This window comes from Artibeus jamaicensis, unplaced genomic scaffold (assembly GCF_021234435.1).
Source record: "Artibeus jamaicensis isolate MK-2021 breed Jamaican fruit bat unplaced genomic scaffold, CSHL_Jam_final contig_354, whole genome shotgun sequence".
Taxonomy (NCBI): Eukaryota; Metazoa; Chordata; class Mammalia; order Chiroptera; family Phyllostomidae; genus Artibeus; species Artibeus jamaicensis.
Window position 1 is genome coordinate 36,641,313 of NW_026521803.1, and position 23,354 is coordinate 36,664,666.

The 23,354-nt window shown below is 43.8% G+C and overlaps 1 protein-coding gene across 7 annotated transcripts; it reads right to left on the reverse strand.

The window, feature by feature from the left end:
* Positions 1 to 507: 507 nt before the first annotated feature.
* Positions 508 to 21,717, reverse strand: LMAN1 (lectin, mannose binding 1). 7 transcript variants are annotated; one of them, XM_053664245.1, is made up of 14 exons: positions 21,446 to 21,717; positions 18,218 to 18,372; positions 17,993 to 18,100; positions 17,037 to 17,098; positions 15,820 to 15,919; positions 13,889 to 14,012; positions 12,303 to 12,361; positions 11,745 to 11,877; positions 9,705 to 9,898; positions 9,499 to 9,569; positions 5,759 to 5,912; positions 3,912 to 4,033; positions 3,686 to 3,737; positions 508 to 2,533 (listed from the first exon to the last, which is right to left on the reverse strand). In XM_053664245.1, exons 1-13 carry the CDS (start codon positions 21,681 to 21,683, stop codon positions 3,701 to 3,703), a joined length of 1,557 nt encoding a protein of 518 aa, XP_053520220.1. In that variant the 5' UTR covers positions 21,684 to 21,717; the 3' UTR covers positions 508 to 2,533; positions 3,686 to 3,700. The 7 variants fall into 7 exon arrangements, with proteins under 7 accessions (XP_053520220.1, XP_053520219.1, XP_053520216.1 ...); XM_053664244.1 differs by having other exon boundaries at positions 508 to 2,683; XM_053664241.1 differs by having other exon boundaries at positions 508 to 2,913.
* Positions 21,718 to 23,354: the final 1,637 nt, after the last annotated feature.

The following is a 23,354-nucleotide window of genomic DNA, read 5'->3' on the forward strand; positions in this document are numbered from 1 at the left end:
TTTTCTGAGCCCACTTTCCAAGGCTACCGACGTGGGTGCGGAGTGCGAGGAGGAAACCGCAGGTCATCTCTGCGGAGCGGCAGGGCCCCGCACTCAGGCCCCAGGCTGTCTGAGCCCAAAGCTCCACTCCTCCCTTCACATATTGCATACGCTCTGGGAACTGGGACTGCTTGGTTCAAATGGTGCTCACTACAAAGATTACAACATTTTTAAACTGCCATTAGGGCTAAGAGTTCCAAATTAACTACTTTTAACCGTATTTGGTCATTAAACATGAAAACATCAAACACATTGTTTTGGTTAATCTGTATTTTCATTACCAGCAAAGGTTAGCATTTATCCATCATTATTTCTTCTCTTTCTATGCTTCCAAGTGTGGGTTCTGCAGGTGACAAGCCACCCAGGGCAGAGCGCTAGGATCATTAAGTGAAACACCATCACAAATCAGGGCCTACGTGGAAAATAAATAGCTACTTGTTAGTCGAGACCAATGAAGAAAAAGGTAAATTTACTAAAATATTTCTTTATTTGAATAAGGTCAAGGTCATTTCTGGAATTCCAGCTAGCATCAAAAAACAATCTGAAAAAAACACTTGACAAAATGTTGCCCAACTGAAATTAACGGTGGATAGAAAACTCTTTAAAACTTTAAAATATATTAAAAAGGCAACACACAGATCTAAAAAGTTGCAAGTGGCGATTTCACATTAGATCGTGTATGTGTGTAAAAAGATCCCAATATAATCATCTGTTCACCGCCTCCCCGCGAGGAGCACACGGGCAGGAAAAGATAATCACATCTGAGTGTTCACAACCGTTAATCAGGTTCTCAACAAAGACCCCGAGTCTCTGCAATGCAGATCTGGCAATCCCTTATTCAAGTAATTTTTGTTTTCCCCAAGTTATCAAAATGTACAATTGTCTGAGATAAGATGTCACAAAAATTCAATCAGGAGAGCGAGAAGCTTTAGCAGGCAGACGTGAAGATGGGAGTTTCTCACGGCTTGAACGTGATCTGAAAATAATTTTGTCAGTTTAAAAGCCATCAACCAAAGTCAAGGAGCTGCAGGTGACGACCTGGGTTTGGTCTGCAGCCGCAGCGAAACCAACGGTTCCAGTAAAAAGAACACTGAGCAAACTGCAAGCGCGAAAGAGTCAGTGCACAGGTGCTACCTTCGGGGCGGTCAGTGAAAGTGTTCTGCTCTCAGCTCCGCTGCAAGCCAGTCTGAGGGCGCTTCCTGTGCCCACGGCCCTTCTCGGTGGTCCTCACACACCAGTGTGCTCAGGGTCACCCGAGGGGCCTGCTGGACCCGATTCTGAAGCCGACCCCTGAGTTTTGGTTCAGGCAGTCAGGAATGGAACCCTGGCATCTATTGTTAACCAGCACTCCATGACCCGGACGGACCACACTGTGAGAAACACCGATATTCCTTTAATACAGAAAAAAAGACTATTTCTTGTTTGCAGCTTCATAGTAAAATTGCGAGCCGAGCAAAACATCCAAACAATTGGAACACAATACAGTAAGTACATTAAATAAGGGTATTGGGCATTATGTAATAGCATTTGTTTAAAAGTGGCATCGTAAGTATGACTTACACTAAAATTTTAAATAATTTTTGTTTTAATCTAAGGCACCTGTAAAATACTTGCTGGTGTGGAAGAAGTTAACAAATTCAATTTTACAAAACAGTACAGAAATGAAAGAATCTGGCAGTGACTGATTTTTCCAGAGAGCAAACATTTTTCTTCAGAAATGAACGGAAGTCGACTGTTTTGAGGAAAGTAAAACAAATTTCAAATAACACAGTGAACATCTGCGTGAACCACTTTGCTGAGCGACCTCTCGCAGAGGAAGTGAGCAGGCAGGGCACACTCTCGCGCACGGCCTTGCACAGCAGCCGCTGCGCTCCCGGCGGGCGTGGTCAGATCCACGCCTCTGCGGCCTCAGCCTGGGAAACATACTGTGTGGACCCGGGTCCTCCGACACGTCGGGCTCACGTGGCCACGGACTTTTTCACACTGAACGCTTTGAAGGCTTTCATCTCAAGGGTTTCCCACGTTCGCAGTCTGCAACTGAAACGCTCTTCTGAAGACATTAATTTTTTTTTCAGGAGGAGTAAGTTCTGTGACGATGATGTCTCCGAAACATGGATTTGGAAATGGTAACGCTACAAGGAAAAACACTGGCGAGGCACAATGCTGAAGGGACCGAAGGAGACTCAGTGACGGTCAGAGGCCCTTGTTCAGCTCCCACGACAAGTGCTCATACAAGAAGCAACGTCAGGGCTGCTCGCACACATGGGCCAAGTTGGGTGTTGCTGTTCGGGAGCATTCTTCCGCGTCTTTGGGCAGACTCTGGGCAGTGAGCCCAATCTGTACATGACATCTTAGAATCGATTTATGATGACTTGGAAGAACTAAGTAGGACTATTTCACAAAACAGTATTATTTTAGATTCTATGACAAAGGAAGATAACCACTTTAGCTGAAAGAGATGAGTGTTTGGAGGCGGCGAAAGTAAGTCCATCAGCTGTGAAAACAAAATGAAGTGCATTTGCAAATGTCATCGACAGGCTGTTTCTATAGTACCTGGAACTCTGTACAAAGACTTTATCAACCCCTTCCAGTCTGACATTTCCAGGTTAAGTTTTTTGACAAGTCTTGTACAGTATCCTCAGTTCTGGCAGTAAAAAAAAAAAAAAAGCAGAAGTATTAACTCCATTTTCCAAATTTTGCCTTCAGAAATCTTAACCCTGCTCCTAGGCCAGCCTCCTCGGTGTACAGGAGCCTGCAGAGTTGCGGACACCGAGTCATGGAAACCAGAACGCAGTGGCGGCTTTGTGAACCACGACACCCTCTGAACACGCGATCTGAGCTGACCTTAGAAGCGGCACAACAGGGTAGGAGTTCCTTCAATTACAAACACAGATGCAAACGTGACTTTCATAATGTTGAACCGACATGTTGGAATAAGACATTCAAGCTTGAGCGATCATGAAATGGACACATTATCAGGCAAAATACCCACAAATACTGTCAGAGGAAGGTGTTCAACAATTTTTTTTTTCTTTTGGCAAAGAACAATTCTTAATTTTCTCCCAAAACTTCATTGATAATCAGAGGGAAAAATACTTCAATAAACATTCTGAAGCCCATTATCCAGATCCTAAAGCTCTCAGACAACACAGCCTTTGATTTCAAAGGGAACAGTACTAGACTGCGGGGTTGTGGGGCTGGGTCTTTGAATGTGAAATTCCGACCTCTTAAAAAAGGCTGGGCTACCAACTAATCACGATGAGGAGCTCTTAGTCTGACCTCCCATTTTGGGGGCAGGAGGGCCAGTGTGTTTTATGAAATAAAGAAACCTCCAACATCCAAAACTTAGGGGTAACTTTCATATTTGGGGTTTTCCCCATTTTCTATTATTTACCCTATTATTTAGCAGTAAGAATATTGAAGATCAGTGGCTGTATTCTACTGGCCAGAAATCCACTGAAATTTAAATAGAGTTTAGGTAGTACTATGCACAAATTTACATGTAGTTGTCTTTAAGGTCTCTTCTTACTGCAAATCAATGTTCAAAGTTATTTTATACAAAACTGAATAATTTAGCCTATGAATCAATTTAAATACTTACAGTCCCTCAAAAAGACAACATTTTGTACATACATACATGACGCACACATGAAAACGGTGGTCAAAAGAACTTTTTGGCAGCTGCTTCTTGCTGAGTTCTGAGGAAAAAGAGAAGGAAAAAAAAAAACGATTTCCATATACTTTACTTCAGAAAGAAATAGGAATGCTTAAAATGAAAACACACAATGTCTTCTGAAGAACCAAGCACACTAAGATAAGCGCACGTTCTGCACACGCACCCGTGCGAACGGGGCCGGCTCTCCGAGACTCACCTGTACATGATGTAACCGATGAACAGCACCGTCTGCACTACCACGAATATGACGAAGTGAACCGTGGACAAGCAGGATGGAAATGGCGGCAGTTCTGGGCACCTTGGTCTTTCATTTGCCGGCTGTAAGATAAAGAACTCTCCATTACAATGAGCGAGATCAGATTTTAGAAAAAGAAATGGGAGAGCTCTATAAAACACTTGTTTACTGAGCGGACTGCAGCATTTCCGCTTCTCCATCCGCACCTTCCATCCCCTTGCTTGTACCACCGCTTTCTGGAAGAGTAGCTGACCCTGGCCGGCCCCCTTCCCCCAGTCCGGTCACTGCCTCCCTGTCATCTGGCTCCTATCTTCATCACAGCAACAATAATTTCAGTGTCCCTGAAGGTGACAGACCATGAATCCCTGGGCACTCCCAGTGGACACCTGCTGTACCAGAGTAATTATTAACAGTGTCACCTTCGAAAGGGTCGCATGTCACTGTCTGAACCAGAGCTCGGACAGCTCCGCTCCACTCTGCTGAGTGCTCTGGGTCAGACGGTCCTGCAGTTGCCACGCCCTGACCCTCTGACGTCCCGGCTCTCATCCTCCCCCAGCTCCTAGCACCCCGCGTTACTAACTGGTAGTGTGAAATACGTTTTTCCTCTATTTCTACAAGCATTCCTCCTATTTTAAGGAGGTAAGTACCAAGGACAAAGATTCCCTCGAGGTATGCAGACGGAATGGCTGCTAAGGTGATGTGTTCTCAATATGCTCACATAAAAAAAACGCTCACGGCTGCGGGACAGAGTTCTGGGGCGCCTGCGCGCAGCACCCAAACCATGGGCGGGGCCCTTTCAGCGGAGGCTGCAGTGGGTGAGTGGGGCGGGGATAAGCTCACACCGAGTTCGGGAGCAGGCGTAACGTTTAGGGTGAGACGTGGCGGCCGGGAGGAAACTGAGCTGCACGTGGAGGACTGGAAGGGGACGAGGCGAATACCACGAGCAGTTGTGAATTTTAGGATTTTTAAAGCCAAGAATTAAGAAAAAACTTACAAGTACCAGGGGCCTATCTTCTAATATTGTTTTTTATGCATATTAAATAAAAAAAAAACTTATCTATTTTTAGTATTACTGTCTCTCCAAAACAGGGCTTATGCTATTAAAAATACCTAATAAAGTCAAACAAAAACAAAAATAAAAACAGACGAACAAGCTTTAAAAGTGAAACGAGACAGGGAAGGCGCTGAGGCAGAGCCCTGCTGCGGGAACACTGCCGCTGGCCTCAGCTCTGGGCCTCCCTGGCGCCCGAGAGGCAGGTAGGAGCTGCCCGCGCCATCTGTCCGTCTGACGTAAGAGTCTGTCAAGACAGACGTTTACCTTTGCAAAGCGGTTCCAAGATTTTACTGATATTATTGTTGTTTTTTAATTTTTTTTGAAAGAAAACTTACAGGAAAAAAATCTAGGAAAAAAAAAAAGCCTGGGATTCTGATGGTTCCACTAACTGAAAGTGCAATTAAAAAAACTCTATTCATGGAGGGGGTGGTGAGAAAATACAGACAACTGTAACTGAACAATAAAATAATTTAAATTAAAAAAATTCTACTCAGTAAGCTGTGGAAGCGTGACACTGAACCACGGACACACCTGAACTACTCCACCGAGCACAGGGGCAGGCAGAAGTGGGTTTGCATGAGAGCATCTGGCACTGACTAGACAGCTGAAACAGCCGCTGCAGGACAAAGCAGAACACGCGGCCCGCCTTTTCTGGAGGAGCCCCGCCTTTTCTGGAGGAGCCCCGCCTTTTCTGGAGGAGCCCCACCTTTTCTGGAGGAGCCCAGCTGTCAGAGCGGGAAGGCAGGGCACTCACTGCGCTCCGCTGTACGAGGCTCTCCACGTCCCGCTTCACCAGGTGCAGGTGCTCCTTGATGTCGTTGAAGTGCTGGGTGGTCTCATAGACGCCCCCCGCAGATCCAGGATGCTGGATGCCACTCACCAGCCTGACAGTTTCACTCATGGAATTCCTGAAATAGAAAATCCCTTTAGACAATGGAACCACTAGAAAAATGATTTTTTTCGTCACAGATTTCCAATGGTTAGATACACTTCTAAGCTCAATATATCAGGTCATAAAATGACAAAAAATATCAATATTTTAAAAACTGAATTGTCTTCAACACAGGAAAGTAATTTATAAAACCATTAATTAATACTATGCCTTCATCTTTTACTAAAGGTCATCTAACCACAAGAACATTACTAAGTAATCTGTGTGAAGCCAGTTTCCAATGGATACTGACTAACACAATGGATCTAATCTTTAATCAATGTTTCTTTCTAGGTGTCAGCTAAAGAGGAGACAGTTTGAGCATTGATGACAAAGACTAGTGGCTCAAGATAACAAAATACATTAAAATCCGAGTTGTAGAAAAAAATCACCATTTACTACCTCATCCCGTGACCTTGGAGACTGCCAGGGCGCTGACTCATCTATGCAGCGTGGAGAAAGAACAGGTCTTTCTTTATCCTGCCTTTCCTGAACTAGCTCGGGATGACAGGGGACGGGAAAAGTCGTCTGTTTGAATGGAAAAGCAGTTGTAGATGGGGAGTGTCCGCCCTCTTCAGCCTCTGAGGAGGCAGTGGATGCAGGAGTCGCCTTCCCTGGCTACGAAAACTGAGGAGTGGCCGATGAGGCCCTTCACAGTGAATGGCTCAGGCCCCCAACAGGAGTTATTACTAGTAACTGCTGAGAGTAGGTACAGGGATATGATGGGGGGCTCTTATTCTCAACGTTTTTTTTGTAGGTTTGAAAATTAATGAAACAAAAGTTAGCATGGCTTTATGATATGCTAGAAATAGCACTTAACATGAAGAGATAATGAAAACAACTTCTGACTGTTTTTCAGATTGTGGTCTTTTGCCATTTAGGGCCCTTTAAAAAGCTTTTTGTAAAAAGGGGACTGAACTCCACACGTCTGCCACCAAGTAATTCTACAATTCCCTGAGAATATGAAAACCCGTGAAGACACAAACCACCCTGACCACAAAAGGCATACCTTTCTGATCTCGTTACATTTTCCCTCTGCAACGTAATCATGAAGAAAAGCTCTCGAGGACACAGTCAGACATCTGAGTTTGGTTTTCACATTGACTTCCTGTACACACGACACCTGGTCCCAGTAAGTGGGGGTCACAAGGACTGCCGACCACCCTGAGTGAGAGCTTTCCTGGAGAACTCGAATAGATGGCTAAGGTGTACCAACCACTGACTGAGCCTCCAGATGTTCTTAGTGTTACTGTTAAGTAAGACAAGCAAATCACAAAAGAGAATCTAGAGTGTGCTCCCATCCATACAAAGGGAAGGAGATCTAAGGAAATACGCATGTGCAGAAGAAGTATAGGAGGAACCAACCAGAAATTAAAGGGATGGGTCACCGACAGGGGTGGGTAGATACACACACAAACATACACAGGCTCTTCGAACCACAGTAGTCACCTGTCCTTCGTACACCAAAATAGAGTTAAAAATTAACCAGATATCAAAGGAATGCAGCCACTAACAAAAAACTGGACTGTATTATAATAAATACCATAAACATACGGAAGAGAGTGGGGAAGAACTGAACGATCTGGAGAAACAGTGTCTGAACTAGACACTGTCAGACTGGAGGCAAAAGGAACGTTACTGAAACCCGTCAGTAAACGTGTTTCTCACAGGCCTACGTGTGAATAATTTCAAACACTTTATGTGCACACTAAACACATTACAGATACTACAAACCAGGCTTCTGCCTGTTGGAGAAGGAATTTTCAAACAGGGAAAGGAGGAAGGCTAAAATCAATCCTGTACCATGCGGTCCAGCCGGTCCAACCAGAACCCTAAGTATCCACATAATCCCATGATTTTTTAAAACAAGTGTCGACTGATGGACACGAAAAGAGAGACGTGTGCACCTGTGCGTGTTAGTGCACATTCCCGTGTCCCCTTGCTCTGCCCGCTGAGGGCCTGGAAGTAATGATGTCCCAGCAGTGACGAGCACGCCCAGTGCCCAGCTCCTGGTTTCTCAGCACCTTCCTCCAACACAAGGAACCGGGGCTCACCGGAGAAGTGGCCGGTTCTAGAGCTGAAGCACAGAAAATACAAGGTGAGCCTGAAACACAGCGTGGCAGCAAAAGAAAGTAACAAATGCATGAAAGACGATGGGGGGCTGCTGAAAGACCATGAAAGCCAACCGGGACAGGCCTCTAGTGACCAGAGCGGGGGCAATTTGAACAACATTATAAGTAAATAACGACAGTGCTGGACTGTAACCCACAGAATAAACACTGATATAAGTAACTGATTAAGTAAGTGGGGCAGAAGGAACAGCTGGTCCAAATAAATGTGGAAATGACAGAAATGGAAAACCAGGTATTTGGCAAATACCATACTCTTGTTTCAGGCAAGCCATCAATGATGCTAAATCAGGGAGCTAAAGTTTAAAGTGAAACAGGATCTGTACAGTCTCAAAGTATCTTTCCTAAACTATTTATTGGCCACCAAGAAAAAGACAGCAACTTTCAAGTAGAGAGACTGGGAGGAAAGCATCGTAAGCAACGCATCACAGACGACCTCACTGGTAACAAGACGCACCGCTGCGGTCTGGTCAATGAGCCTCCCTCCGACCACGACCGAGTGGCAACAAACCCAAACTGAGGAGCCAGGGACCAAATAACTGGTCCACGCACTTGGAACTCGCGATGGTCACGAGTGACAAGGAAAGATGAATTATTTCAGGCCATACAAGTCTAAACAGAAATAACTAAGTGCCATGTGAAATCCTGGACTGGATCTTGGAGCAGAAAAAAGACATTGGAAAACTGGTGAAGCTTAATTTCACCTTCTATTTGACCTAATCCTGCTCAATTTTCCAGTCCTAAATGATGCATCTTGACATCCTCCTCTGTCAAGGGCTGACTGGCTGGGGCAGTGCTCTGAAGAACGAGCTTATGAAACATGACATTCTGGCTCCTTCTCTGCTCCAGGCACTGAAAGCTATCAATGATATGCACAAGTAAATCCTTTTCAGAAACTCATCACTCAACGTTTCAAGGACACAGTATCTCCGCTCTGCTCCAACTGTGTCCAGTCTCTCTTAGGTTATAAGATGGAATGAAAAAGAGACGGTCATACACTGTGTATTTCCTTTAAGATGCTTTCATTCCACCCTAATTCTTGCACCCGGCAGGCTTGTATTACTGCCCTACAATGCTGTGCATATTACTGCCCCAGCATTTTTCAAAGAATTGTTACACATTACCCACATTCTTTTTATATTTTAGAAATGTATGAACAGTCCTGGCTGTCATGTAATTGTGACAAACCTATTCTTTTAAAGATGCTACAGCATTTTTTCTTTTCTAGCTTAGAACAATTAAAAAATTTAGATGTGTTTGTAGTTTCTAAGTGTCCCAAGTTCCTGTTCTTGACATTCCCTTATTTAAATGAATCTAGAACGTAATTCTTACTCTCACACAGGAATCTGACAACAATAATGTGCTTGCACCAGAGAAGTCACACATTTAAATAAAGGAACACACAACACCAAGACGTTACCACCGCATACTTACTTCATTTCGTTTACTTGTCTCAGAATCTCATGCTGAGTGTTCACAACAGTGTCCAGCTCTTGTTGGGAGACCTGGAGGGAAACAAACGTGCAGCCGGCTCAAGAACCCACGTCCGCAGGGTCGCGCGGCGCAGGGGCCTTCCTTCCCGCCTCTCCTCCTCCACCAGGCCGACTCGCGCGGCCGACCCGCACGTTTGGAAAGCTCACCTGTCCGTGCTGCCCTGGGATCCCGGCTCCTCTTTTGGAGATCTCCTCCGTCAAGGAAGACACATATTTTCTCTGTTCATCAAGAATCATGTCTAACTGGCGGTTCAGCTGCTTGATTTCAAGATGAATACGATTCTGCCCTTCAAAGATTTGTCTTAGTTCACGATCTCCTACACTCTCAAATATTTCCTCCGCTGAAATGGAAATTAGAAATTAAAGCTATTAGACTCACCTATGCACATGTACTTTTTAAAATACAGTAAGTGAAGCCCTGGCTGGTGTAGCTCAGTGGATTGAGCACGGGCTTGTGAAGCAAAGGGTTGCCGGTTCAATTCCCAGTCAGGACACGATTGGGCTGCGGGCCAGGTCCCCAGTAGGGGACACATGAGAGGCAACCACACATTGATATTTCTCTCCCACTCTTTCTCCTTCCCATCCCTTCTCTCTAAAAATAAACAAATATTTAAAATACAGTGACCAAGGAGCCAATACATATTAAAGCCAGAACATCGTCAACGCAGTGGTGTACGTTCCCGAACATGAACACGCAGATAACTAACCCAACCATGACCAACTGACTCTGCCTTTGCTATGCTCGGCAGTTCAACATTTACTATAAATTTGGCCTGAATTTTGTCACGTAACTCATCTCCCCTTTCAGATACACTGGGATTTTACTTGTATGAATGGGAGAACTGGTCTCCGTAACAGAAGTCAGCACAGTGGTTGCCTCTCTGGAGGGGGGCTGGCTGGGCAGAGGCACGAGGGAACTTTCTGGGGTGACAAAAATACTCTGGGTGCTGATCTGGGTTACGGGGAAATAAGTATATCATCAAACTATACTCTTAAATAAATCTGTGTATTTTACTTGTGTAAAAGGTTAAGAAATGGAGGGAAGGGCCAATTTTCCTTAATACCTGATCAGGCTGAAAAGTGATCATTACATTCAAACACTACATAAGTTTCCACATACTCACGGATCATGTGATATTAAAAACAAATCCAGTAAAACAGTATAGTTTATTTTTCATGTTTAGCTTAAGTCTGCATCATACTGGTGATCAACTAGGAATCATGTACTACAAAGAGTTCAATTGTGCTGATGCGGAAGCACCCAGCCAACAAAAGCTAGCAAACAGGATAAAGTTACTCTATTTGGCCTTACCAGGTCGTGGTTGTTTTTTTTTTTTAATCCTCAACCAAGAATATGTTATTGGGTTTTTTTTAAATAATTGATTCTTTAGAGAGGAAGGGAGAGAGCGAGTGAGAAGGGGTGGGGGAGGGAAGAGGGAGAGAGAGAAACATCAGTGTGAGAAAGCAACATTGACTGGTTACCTCTTATATGCCACCTGACTGGGGATCGAACCTGCAACCTAGGTATGTGCCCCAATGGGGGGCTGAACCCGAAACCCATTGGTACATGGGACGATGCTCTTACCACTTGAGCCACTTGGCTGAGGCTGGCCTTAACATATTTTATTTTTTACATGTAGCACACTTAAATTCTTAATAAGTAGCTTAGACAAGTATTTCAAAACTTTCGACTTTTTAAAGTCCAGAATTCTGTTGACTAGTAGGGAAGGAGAGCCCGATAATCATCTCACATCACTCTCCCAGTAACTGATAGTTTTGAAATATTATCTCCATATAAATAAAGCAATTTGTGTGCTACTAGAAGGAAGATCGACCTCAGAAGACTTCATTCACATCACCGAGTTTGTACCCCAGGCTGGCACGTTTTTTTCCGTTTAGGGACAGAGCAGTACACACAACGAGCCCCGCTCTCACAGGGCTCCCACTGCAGGGTCACTGCCCATCCGGGCACCAGGGCATCCCGGCCACACCCTCCGCTGCAGCCCTCTTCCTGGTATGAACATCGCTCTCCACGCCCCCTCAAGACTGAAGACTTGCTCACAAGCTGTGTCCAGAAAACACTCGCAACATCCCAGACAAGAGAGAAGACACAGACTGGAAGGATGAGGGGACACCCAAGGGCTACGTGAACGCTGTCACCCCGAGGACAGCTGCGATGCAACTCACCGGGTTGCCCTTGAAGGTCAGGGTGGCCCTTCTGAAATTCCTCTTTTTTTTTATCCAATTCTTGTTGAAAGTGCTCAAATTCCTCCTGATATTTTTCTTTTTCTTTTTCTGAAATTTCTTTGTCTGGTGTAGGCTTTTTTGGAGTGTAAGAACAGGTCATTAAAAAGAATTTAAAAAAAAAGAAAATAATAAACCTCAGTATATGTCCTTTTTCTCATCTTAACCACTCCACCACTAGTTGAAAGGTTAACATGAAAATGCTATTTCTTACTTAAATCATAACCAATTGACTCGTTATGAATAATTCCAACAGAAAACACTGACAGCCACATCCACTCACTGAGTGCTCGCTAGAGGCGCCGTCTCGTTTACCATTTGCAAACACCCGGAGACGGCTGGTGCGCATCTCCGTCCACTGGTGAGGAGGCGCTAAGTGACTCGGCACAAGGCCACGAGGCCACAGGCAGTGACTGGCAGAAGCAAGCGCCAAGCCTAAGTCACTCTCCCCAAGTTCTCACCACTAGACTGGAAACACACTTTCTGGAAAAGTGTACTTACTGGCTCTTTCCCAGGCTCAGTCAGCTGGAAAGTCAGAAAAGAAAGGACATCATGGTCATCTACAAATTAAAAAAACATCAGAAAAAGTTCCATAATAGGTTATTTTTGTGATTGTGAGTCTACACATAGCTATTGCTTTAAAAAAACATCAATAAGGGAAATGAAAATTAGCTCTAATTTGGTAAACGCAATGGTGCTGTGAGCTTAGACAAAGATTCATGAGAAAGATTTACATCAGAGATATGCGAAATTCACTTCCTCAACCCCAGCCCAGACCACTTGGTGTTTAACTCAAGGGAGCTATTCGGTGAGTCTCTGAGAAGGGGACGAACAAAGGGAGGGCCATATGAAGTCCAAACTCCTAAGCCTGGCACCCAGGTCCCTCCACACTTCCCCACAAATCTTCATGGAGTACGTCTCGGCCAAACAAAAGAACATGCTGTCCTTCTTCACACGGTGCCCATACCTCTGTCCCCACCTGGCCGCCGTGCAGCCCTTACACTTCTTGCCTCACTCATTACAAACACGGCCCTGCTCTGCCCTGGCCTACGGGGGTGTCTGGATTCACAGGTGTTACCCTGGCCTTCCACTCTCAAAGCGCCCAGACTTACATAATGTGATTATCCAGACAGCATTCACATTTGTTTCCCTCATACAGCAGACACTAACAATTTTATCTAAAGTCATATAAAAACTAATTTCAACCTGTTTAAGCTGAAAACAGGGACCTAGCAGATCAAACCTCACAACATCAAACTAAATCCTGGCTAGTCACATCCAAAAGCAAGAGCAATTAATTTCAACTGTGTGACAATCTCCAACTGTCCGCCACTGGCATGGAGATCCAGATATGTAGCAATTAAAGAGAAAATGGCAACAGTTCAGTGTGGGTCAGGTCACTTCAGGGACAGTCAGCAATATAACAGAGCACTGGCCCCCGGAGTCAGAGATCCAGACCAAGGTCTGCCTGGGTCTGACCATCACCCACTGGGTGATCTTTAGATCCAAGTCCTTTAATCCAAGATTGGCAAACTCATCTAACATTAGGGTGAAAATCTCTCCTCTCCCCTCCTCCCTCTGTTTTTGTAAGAACAAGTCATATATTTGAAAACAAAACTATATAATATGCCATGTAAACTCAAGATTGTATTAATGTGAAATGATAAGCTCATTTACCCACAAATAGAAAAAAAATGGTACACATATCTTGTTTAAAGTTTAGTTCTCAATAACATTTCCTCAAGCCACCAAATTCACCTACATGTGTTGTGACACCTCTCAGGACCCTAAAAGTTCGGCAGTGAACCTTCTACAGCCTGGACTTCACACGCCTCCTGCACTACAAAACGGCACCCGGACGCCGCTCTGACGTCCACAGCTGCACGTGTCCCCACACACCGCATCCCTGCAGAAGGGTGGGGGAGAGCGAGCAGTCCCGAGGGAGAAAAAGACTGGCCCTGTGAGCTACGGGAGGCTTACACTAGTCATAAGAAGTTCAAAGTAACCCAGTGCACCCGTCCCCCAAATACACTACCCCCATCGAACCCCTAGTCACACACGCTCTGTGTGCGGAGACAGCGAGTTACCTGCGAGGCCTCCGGTTGCAGCAGATACTCCGAAGTGCCCTTGTGCAGGGACAATCATGTTTTCCACTTTGGCACAAAATTCGTAGTCGTTTCTATCCGGTGTGAAGCCGTTATTGATCATCACCTAGAGAGACAGACAGGAGCTTTCGCAGCTGACGCTGGGAAGGGACTTCGAGTGGTCAGTTTATGACTGGTCCTATTTGATCTTTATATTTGATCTAATAACCAACGGTCAAAAAGCTATCAGCTTTCTCTCATTATTATAAAGGGTAATTAATCTCTTGTCCGCTAAATAACCTCACTTACTGTTGGAACATTATACAAGATATTTCACTTAAGTAAACAGTTTTTGCTTTTTAGGTGCTAAAAGCTGAAACAAAGAAATTTGTTAACTGTCCATGAAAATCTTTCTGAACAGAATACGGTTCACCTTTTCTCAAGAATTCTCAGGGAACCATGATTTCTTCAAACTCGTTCTGTAGCCCCACTGGCAGGGCTGAACAGGCTGAAGTTCCAATTTTTTTGGTAGCTAGTCGCAAATTACATAGATTACCTTACTCAACAGTGAGCTCCTCCTTATTAGATTAGGCAGGCACACGAACTGTCATTAATTTAGCAAAGAGACAGCAAAAGTGCCAGAAGTCACATTGACAAAAAAGGCAGAAAATGAAGACACTACAGAGACACAGGTTTCTGCTCTGCAGAACGCACTTCTGAAGCAATGACCCTAAATGTCCTAATGGGGTCTCGGCGCTCAATGCACAGGAGGCCCCGAGCGTGCGGCACAGGAGCACGCTCTCACACCCCAGCCCAGCAGCAGCCTGGCCTCCTCCTCCCAGTCAGTTCGGCCACCCGGCCACCAGCCCCACTCCAGGAGGAGTCCCTGGCATGGAGGGTGGGAGTATCAGGTTGAGATCCACCCCTCACACTGACAGGCACCCTGCCAAAAGTTTGGACCGAGCATTTTCTCTGTATGACTTAATCTGAAGCAGCACTTGTAGTCTACAGTGAAGATGCTGCTGGTTCAAATCAGTTCCATTGTTTGACTGCTATGACACTGTTAAGTCACTTATAACCTCCCACATTCAATTTCCCATGCAATGTGGGGATGCCCACCCCCAGAGCTGCTGGAATACACAAAAAACTGCGTGTAATGTATCCAGCACAGGGCATGGCCCATTAAAAGTCAAGAAGTCTAAATGATCGTATCTTTTTCTCCTTCCACAGAGGCCATTATAAGAAAACTGCTGCCCAAGTCTTCCTACATTGCAAACCCGATCATTTCACTGTCCTCCTTAAAACTCTTCAAACCGTTCCTCGCAAGATAAACTACATGAGACCTCGCTTCTTACCGTCTCCTCTATCCTCCAGCCACACCAAACCACTGCCTCTCCCAACTCTTCAGCAGTGCCTAGGCCTGTTTCCTCTGCCTGGAATATGCACCCCAATTGGGAAATTCCTACTCCCCTTCAAACTACACTCAGAAACTGTTCCTGACCCTCCTCCTCCCACCTGGAAGTTATAGTGTCCTAGCCCGTGGGTCCCTAAATAGTATCTGTGTTGTAAGATTTATGACAGTCTAGTAATGTCATGCAAGTGTCTCCTGCATTAGACTATACAAGCTCTTTGGAAAGTGACCTTTGCTTTAAACTCACTTGTATCCTGAAGGCTTGCATGCGCATAATATGCAGCACATAGTATGATGCTTAAACACTTACTGACTAAATGGAAACCCAGCACCCAGGTGTCAGAACACACAGCCACTCATACCAGGCTTTGAAACCCTCCTGTTCTCTCCCAGTAGCCCTGATGAGTACATGATCACCACCCAAATTTAAATGCATTCAATTTCTACCCAAGATTCAAAATGAAAAGTCGCACCAGGATACTGTTCATTTGATTATCGCTGTCACTAAACTCGGGGTACTCACCGTCAGTGTTTTCTGGTAATATGTGACCTTTGCCCGGACAGGATAGGGTTTATTACGAAAGTCCCTCTGGCAACTCGCCAAAGCTTGGTTAGCACCATCACTATAGGATGAGGGAAGGAACACAGCAAGAAACGTAAGCTTTTCAATATTTAAAACTCACTATTTAAAATGACTTATGTCTAGAAAGATTAAAATAGTATCAAGTGAAGACGAAGTCTTAGGGGAGCTGAAGGCACAAAGTTGATGCACGAGTGTTTCCCGTGGCTTCTCAGGACTCTGGAAAACACAGGAGCCACTGTCAGCATGCGCTGTGGCGTGGGCAGAAGTCCTCTACCCTCGTGTGGGATCGCGATCACAGGAGGGCCTTGGCACCTTTAAACAGCTGCACGGGCAACGACCAGAGTAAAAAAGTTCCTTAGGTAAACAGGAATACAGATAAATAATTTTTTCATACAGTTCATCAGCTGGCTGAAAGGTAACTGCTCCCACAACAAACATAAAAATTAAAAAAGAATGTAGATACCCAATTACTACATGTTACAAGTATACTAAATACTTAGAAGCTTTGTAGCCCACCAAGACTCTTTAAATATAGCAATTCTAACGTGAATAGGTGACATACACATCTTTTTTTTTTTTAAAGAGTTAATTTATTTTTTAGAGAGGAAGAAGTGAAAGAGAAAGGGAAACATCAGCCAGCTGCCTCTAGCATGCCCCCAACTGTTGGGGGGACCTGGCCTGCAACCCAGACACATGTCTGACCAGGAATGGAACCAGCAACCTTCAGGTGTGAAGGCTGGTGGTCAGCCTACAGAGCCACACCAGCCAGGGCAAGGTAGCATAAATTTCTTAGTCATTAGTTTAGTCAAGGCTCTGACTTTATTTTCTAAAGATCCCCCTTTAAGAGATATGCAAAAACATGACTAGTGGCGTCACTGAAAGCCAGAACATTTTATTAACTTTTTAAAGTATTATATAATTTTAGGTTAAATATAATAGCACATTTTTAGGCTTAAAATCTGAGATGGTCCACAAAAAGAACTTTAAAACAGAACCAAATTACAGTAAGACCTTTCCATCAAGGAAAGGTCTCAAATAAATCTCAAGAAAAAGAATAATCTTATTTCATCTGGAAAATGTTTATATTTGAAACAATATATTTTATAAGGTCTCCAAAAAAGAAGCTGAAATTAGTAATAATGTAAACACATACTTACTTTTGATGGTCATAATTAATTTGTCCATTGTTGCCTATAATTACTATAGCAGGATTATTTTTCTAAAAATAAAGAAAATATATTTGTATTAAAGTCCCTAGACCAAAGAATTCTAGATCACTCTGGATATGCTATAAGTTTTTTTCATCTCTAATATTGTACAACTGAAAATTTAAAAATAATTAATAGAAGATATTTCTACTTATTTAGTGAACTCTTACAATCATTCAAAAACAGTCACTTAACACCTCAATGAAGACTGGTAATGTGTTCTCTTTGAATAATCACCTCAACATGTATTTGCAGACACACTGTGAACATGGGACAAGTGTGGGACTTGTGGAAGCTAAAACAAGGCCTCAGCATTCAAGGATGAATTAAAGTTCTCCTTTAAATTCCTAATACTGACTCCAGTAGAAAAACAATCCGCTGGAACCAAGGTCATCAATCTTAAGGCTGCTCAAGAACAAGTTCATGTTCCCAATTTATAAGTACACTTTGTTCTTAACTGTTTTAGGAGAGATCAGAGCAATTGGCTGATCAAAAAGAGTAATTAATGTATGAAGACAGTAACCTGTGAGTAGTAGTAATGCACACAGGTATTTTCATGAAAACAAACTATGATGGTTGACTCTAAACACTGCTGGTTTCGCTGCCTACATCTACATGATCATGCATATCCACAGAAATTACTGTGCACAGAAAGGCTGCTAGGGAGGGGGCCTTGCAAACTTCTCAGAGTTAGGGCTCCATCATGACTCAGAGTTAGAGTATGACAAATCAGGAACTCATAGCTTTACACGTATAAATTCCCAGCTATATAAAGACTAGCCATCACTTTCAGTTTGGGGAGTTCTCTACTATCAAAATGACAAAAGTGTTAAAATAAGTTGTATTCTCACAGTTTAACTTTGTTAGCAGCCTTCAATGTATTCAAGTGGGTAACAGTCATGTACCTTTCCATCGTTGTCAAAAGAATCAAAGAATATTCCAACACCATTCCACATATCAGCTGATCCAAATACGGGACCATCCAAACCTTGGTTTTCTGTATACCAAATTGCCTGTAAACATACATAAGGAACATCAGAGACTGGTGGTGTAAATGTACATAAGGAACATTCAGAGACTGGTGGTGTATGCATTTATATACATTTTCTAAGTTAAAAATACTACCACACCAGGCCATCAGCTCCAATTCGACCTCTTCCAGTCACTCGAAATGTCACTTCAATTTCCCAGTTCTCAAAGGCTGCTTTTGTCTTTGTCCACACTGACCCTCTTTGGCTTTTTAAAGATGGTGCTATTCGAATTTGGTCTGAACTTGGAATAGCATCTAGAACAAAAAAGCTGTAAGTTATAATTAGGTAAAACTCAATGGATCATCACCAAACTGTTACATATAGAAATCTAATTTTAAATCAGTAACCTGCACAGTAGTTGTTAGGAAAATATTTCATGTTGACAGTTTCAAATTTGAATAGTGAAATATATCTGCAAAAACTAAAAAAATAAAAATAAAGCTGTAACCATACACCAAAAATCCAAGGGGCAGGAGAGAGGACATTTTGGCTTAAAAGCCAAACCAAATATTTGATTCTCATATTACTTTTCAAATACTTTTAAGTGCGATGTTTTTTTTTTTTTAATTAGTTTGCAAATGTTAGAAAAGCTCAAACAGTGTGAAAGGAACATACCACTAGGAATCAAGAGACTTATTCCCAGTCTTAGTTTAGCTGTGTGACTTTGAATAAATAGTTCTCTTACTCTCTTGGGCTCACCATATGCTTAGCTGTAAAATGAAGGAGCTGGGCTCAATAATTTCCATAAAAAGGCCAAAAATTATATTCAAAATGCTGTGCATATGTACATTCTTCTAGGGAGAGGATCAACTGAATTTCAAGTCAATACATCAGCATTAGCAGATTCTCAGAGAGAGGAGATGCCCAAAATGGGGGTTTGGGTTCAAGTCAGCTTCATTACTTACTAGCTGTTTATCATAGGCAAGTTACTCCATTTCTCCAACAACTGCAGAGGCATGTAAGTTCCTATGTAAATCCATATAAATAGCTCCATAAATGTTAGCTATTCCTATTACCAGACAGAATAATTATTAAAGCACCCATCAGGCCTACATATGAACAATTCCAGCACACCCTCTCAGGTATTAACCGGTTTTGACTTCCATGCTGGGGAATAACTATACTGTCTCTTCAGGGGCAGGAAAAATAGACAGAAAGTTAAGGTACTTTAGTCAGATCAGCCACCTTTCGTCACCATCACTTTCAAGCACTTAAGGAAGGCGGCAAGTATCCTGGAAAGAGAAGTGGATACAGAACCAGAGGACCTGAAGTGGAGTTCTGTTCTACGCCCACTAGCTATGTGACCTTCCTGAACATGGATCTTTTATCTGTAAAACAGAACACGTCTGCCCTGCCTACTAAGGATCAGGTCAGAACAGAGGTGAAAGCTCTGAGAGCCGTAAAACGTTATAAATTGCTATCATTTTTTTGCCCTTATGGACCGAGGACGTGTACAGAGAGTACAAAAGGACATTCAAGTTCAGGAAAAGAAACACCATAGATTTGGTCCTAACGTGGGGATGAATGTAAAAGGCCATGTTTAAACTAAGTTTTAAATTCCTCTTGTTTTCAAAAACAAATCTCAGAGCAAAATGAAAAGGTAAAAAGTAATCGATGGAGTTAAGAAAACAGTGCAATGAAATCACAGTGAAAGCAAAGGATCCGCACAGCAGTGATTCCAGAGTCAGTATACAGAAGTGCTGGGGCTAACACACTAATCACTTCAATTCGCTCCAGCCGTACAACTTTAATTAACTCAGACACATTAGCTGACATTTCTGTGACAAACTTAGTTGGTTACAAGCTTTGTAAAGAAAGCCATGATAACTAATGTGAGTAGTTGATTAACACTGCTAATTGGCTGATTACAGGGCACAAGCATGAGAAAGAGAAGAGCAAGCAGGCAGTGGAGAGATGCAGAAGTGAAAACCAGTGAACAAATTCATTGTCATTCCAAAAAGAAAAACAAAAAACTCCAAAACTTGTGTTTAGTACCTCGGCATCTTCTTTGTATACTAAGAACGTTACTCTGATAACAAAAGCCCAGGAATATACCTTTGATGAGTGGGCACATAATTATGCCTGATGAGTAACAAATTAACTGCATTCTACTTCAAATACTTAATGGCTTGGTCATTATGTCAGACTGAAATTTATACCTTTTAATTATACATTAATTTCAGTGAAATGGCCCTTCCTGTGAGTGTGCTTCCTATTCAGGAACTACTTTCTAGAAATGGAACACTTCTAGATTGTCCAGTACAGACTGTCTAAAATGATGTACACAAAGCTCATAGAAATAATTCCTAATTACACATCAAGATGGAATTCAAGTTGCCAGAACTTCACACCTGGTGGTCACTGAGCAGAGTTTCCAGCTGTCAAGTGCTATGGCTGATTCCTTAGCCAGCAATGACACATCAGCACTGAAGCACAGATGTATTTCTTTCACATATGTAAATGTCTAGCAAGGCAAGCTGCTATCTACTCATAGTGCCAGACACAGTAAGTAAAAATCATGGAGCTTAGGTTATTTTGATTACAAAAAACTTTAAAAAGAGCTGTAGATATGATGCTAGTCTAAAGTTCTGAAACAATATAAAAAATATATTCCTTGGTTTAGTAAATAAAGGGACATGTGTGACTATTAAGGTACATAACATGTTAATACAAGAGGAAAGATCAAAGACCACACCAAGTCACTAAGAGTGGCAAATTTAAGGTATCGTTCCAACGGGGTGCGAAGTATCCTGACATAAAAACTTAAGAGTTACTACAAAATCAACGTATGTCATCTCTGGAGCCATCAGGAGGCATCCGGTACAAAATGGAGCATTAACCATTGCTAACACAGGGTTTTAAAGAATTAAAAAAAAAAAAAAAAAAAAAAAAAGCAAGGGAGGGCGGCCAAGGGGAAGCGGGAAAGCAGGTAGGTGGGCTGCTTGAACAGGTCTCCGGGTAGGATAGGCTGGGGTGTGGTGTGCTGGACGTTTCCCCTAGAGACGTGGCATTAGGGTGAAACGTGATGCCTAGAAACGAGTTTGAGTGCTTGCAAGTGTAAGAAGTAACAGAACACCCTTAGGACAAATGGAAAGAAGCGACGAGATCAAGGAGGAGGAGGAGACAGGTCAAAGGAGGGTGGAGAGAATGGGGAAAAGACTGGGAAGCATGTGGAGGGGACCTTGCGGACCACAGCCGACCTGCAAGAGGGGCTGTCTAGAAGGGTCCCCTCCACTGCGCGTAGGATGTGCAGCAGGGAGATAATGAAAGGAAGAGGCGTCAGGCGAGAATGGGACCCGGGCCCTCCCGCCATCTGCCCTGGCTTACTCCCCGCGTGGGCCCAGAAAGGCACGGTCCCGTCGCTCTGCACCAGGTGCGGCCCCTTGAAGCTGTATTTGTATTCAAAACGGCGATGTGGCAGCGTGACTGGGGTGCCCGCGGCACCGGCGGGCGCAGGGTCTCCTCCCATGCCGTCGCCCCCGACGAACCGACTAAGCGACAGCAGTAGGGCGCAGAAAAGCAGCCAAGCTCTGGTCTGAAGACCCCTATGCCTGGATCCCGCCATATTGGATTTTGGAAAGCGGAGGCCGGCGGGAGGGGGAGGGGCGAGGGAGCTGCCGACGGCCAACAGGGCGTTCACTGATTGGCGGAGTCAGAGGTACCCTGAGGGCAAGGTTGAGCCCCGCCCCCTGCCTCCACAAACTGGGCGGCTACGGGACTGGAGCATATGTGGGCGTGGCCAAGCAGAAGAGGGCGGGGTCTGGAGCACTGTGCGGGCCCTCTTCCTCCTGTCCAATCTCGGGTCTGGAAAGGTTCTGTCCTGCACTTTCCACAATACATCGGAGTGTTGCAGGAGGCCACCCAATGCCTACCTACAAGAATCCTTTTCTTGCTTTTTTTATAAATTTATTTTTTAGGAGAGGGTAAGGGAGGGAGAAAGAAGGGCAGAGAAACACAGATGTGGGAGAGCTTGCCTCTCACGCTCTGATCCGGAATTGAACCGGCGACATTTGGGTTGTTGCTCAACCCACTGAGCACCACCAGCCCGAGCTGCACCAGCCGGAGGGTGGCGTCTTACCTAGTTGGTGGTGGAATTCTCGAACCCTAACACCTGTAAACCCACCACATCGGTCCTCCATGGCCGTGATAAACCTTTCCGGTATTAGTTGGAAGAAAGGCATTCCTTTTGCGGGGATTCCGATTGTTCAGTGGCTGGTTTTGATTAGGTCCTCGGAGCCTTAGTATCTTTTTGTTGGGGTTGAATCAGGGGTTTCTATGAATTTGACACTCAGGCTTTTTACCTCTCTCAAAATTTAATTCCAAGGTCTAAAAACGATGGCCCAGGGAGTTAGAGGAGCCTCTACTTGAAGGATTTCCTTGAGCCCTTCCAGCCGGCCAGTTCTGCCTATCTCCAGACTTTTATTTTTAAAGACCTTCACATATTTAAGCCATCATCTCCAGATGTTGTTACCTTCACTCCTGATAGGAGAGCTCACATGTACAGAGTGCTACTACACACATATCAGGCACTGTTCTGGGTGGCGAACATCCATTCAATCGATTAAAAGGAAAGTAATCCAGGTTCTTATTTAATATCAGGCTTTGCTCTAGCTGTTTCACTTATGAGGAACAATCCTTTTTCTCAAATCATATGTGTATCTTTTCTAAAATAACATGTTGGACATCTTAAAAGCTCTTCTCCAAGTTTTCAGCAATGATAAATCAGTGGTGAAGTTTTGGGGGTCAGCTGGCTAGCGGTGAATCCTGGTCTTCCCAGCACATGGTCTCGGGTAAGGCAGTTAACCTCTCCAAAGCTTGGTTTCCACACCTGGGTGAGGGAGGTTAATAGCAGTAGCTATACCATTCCATTTTAGAAAGAATTCAGAGCCTAGTAGGCAGGAAGCTCCAATAAACAGGAGCTATTCTAGTGACATTTCTTCACCCTTCCACTGACAGCAACAACAAGCCTAACTCAGCCCCATTAAGTCAGTCACATCGTGGTTGCGCTCATCACAACACACAGTCCATCTCTTACTTTCTCCTTAAGATAAGAAAACACAGCCAATGCAGCCATATTGGGATTGAAGTATTTGTTGACTTTATATTAACACAAATTGCCCAACTTCTTTTAGGTAAGCAGCAGATATTTTACAAATAGCCTGAGGGTCATCCTACAGATCTGGACAGAGTAGAGCCAATGTGATCAATTTGGTATATTTTAAAGATTTTGTTTTAT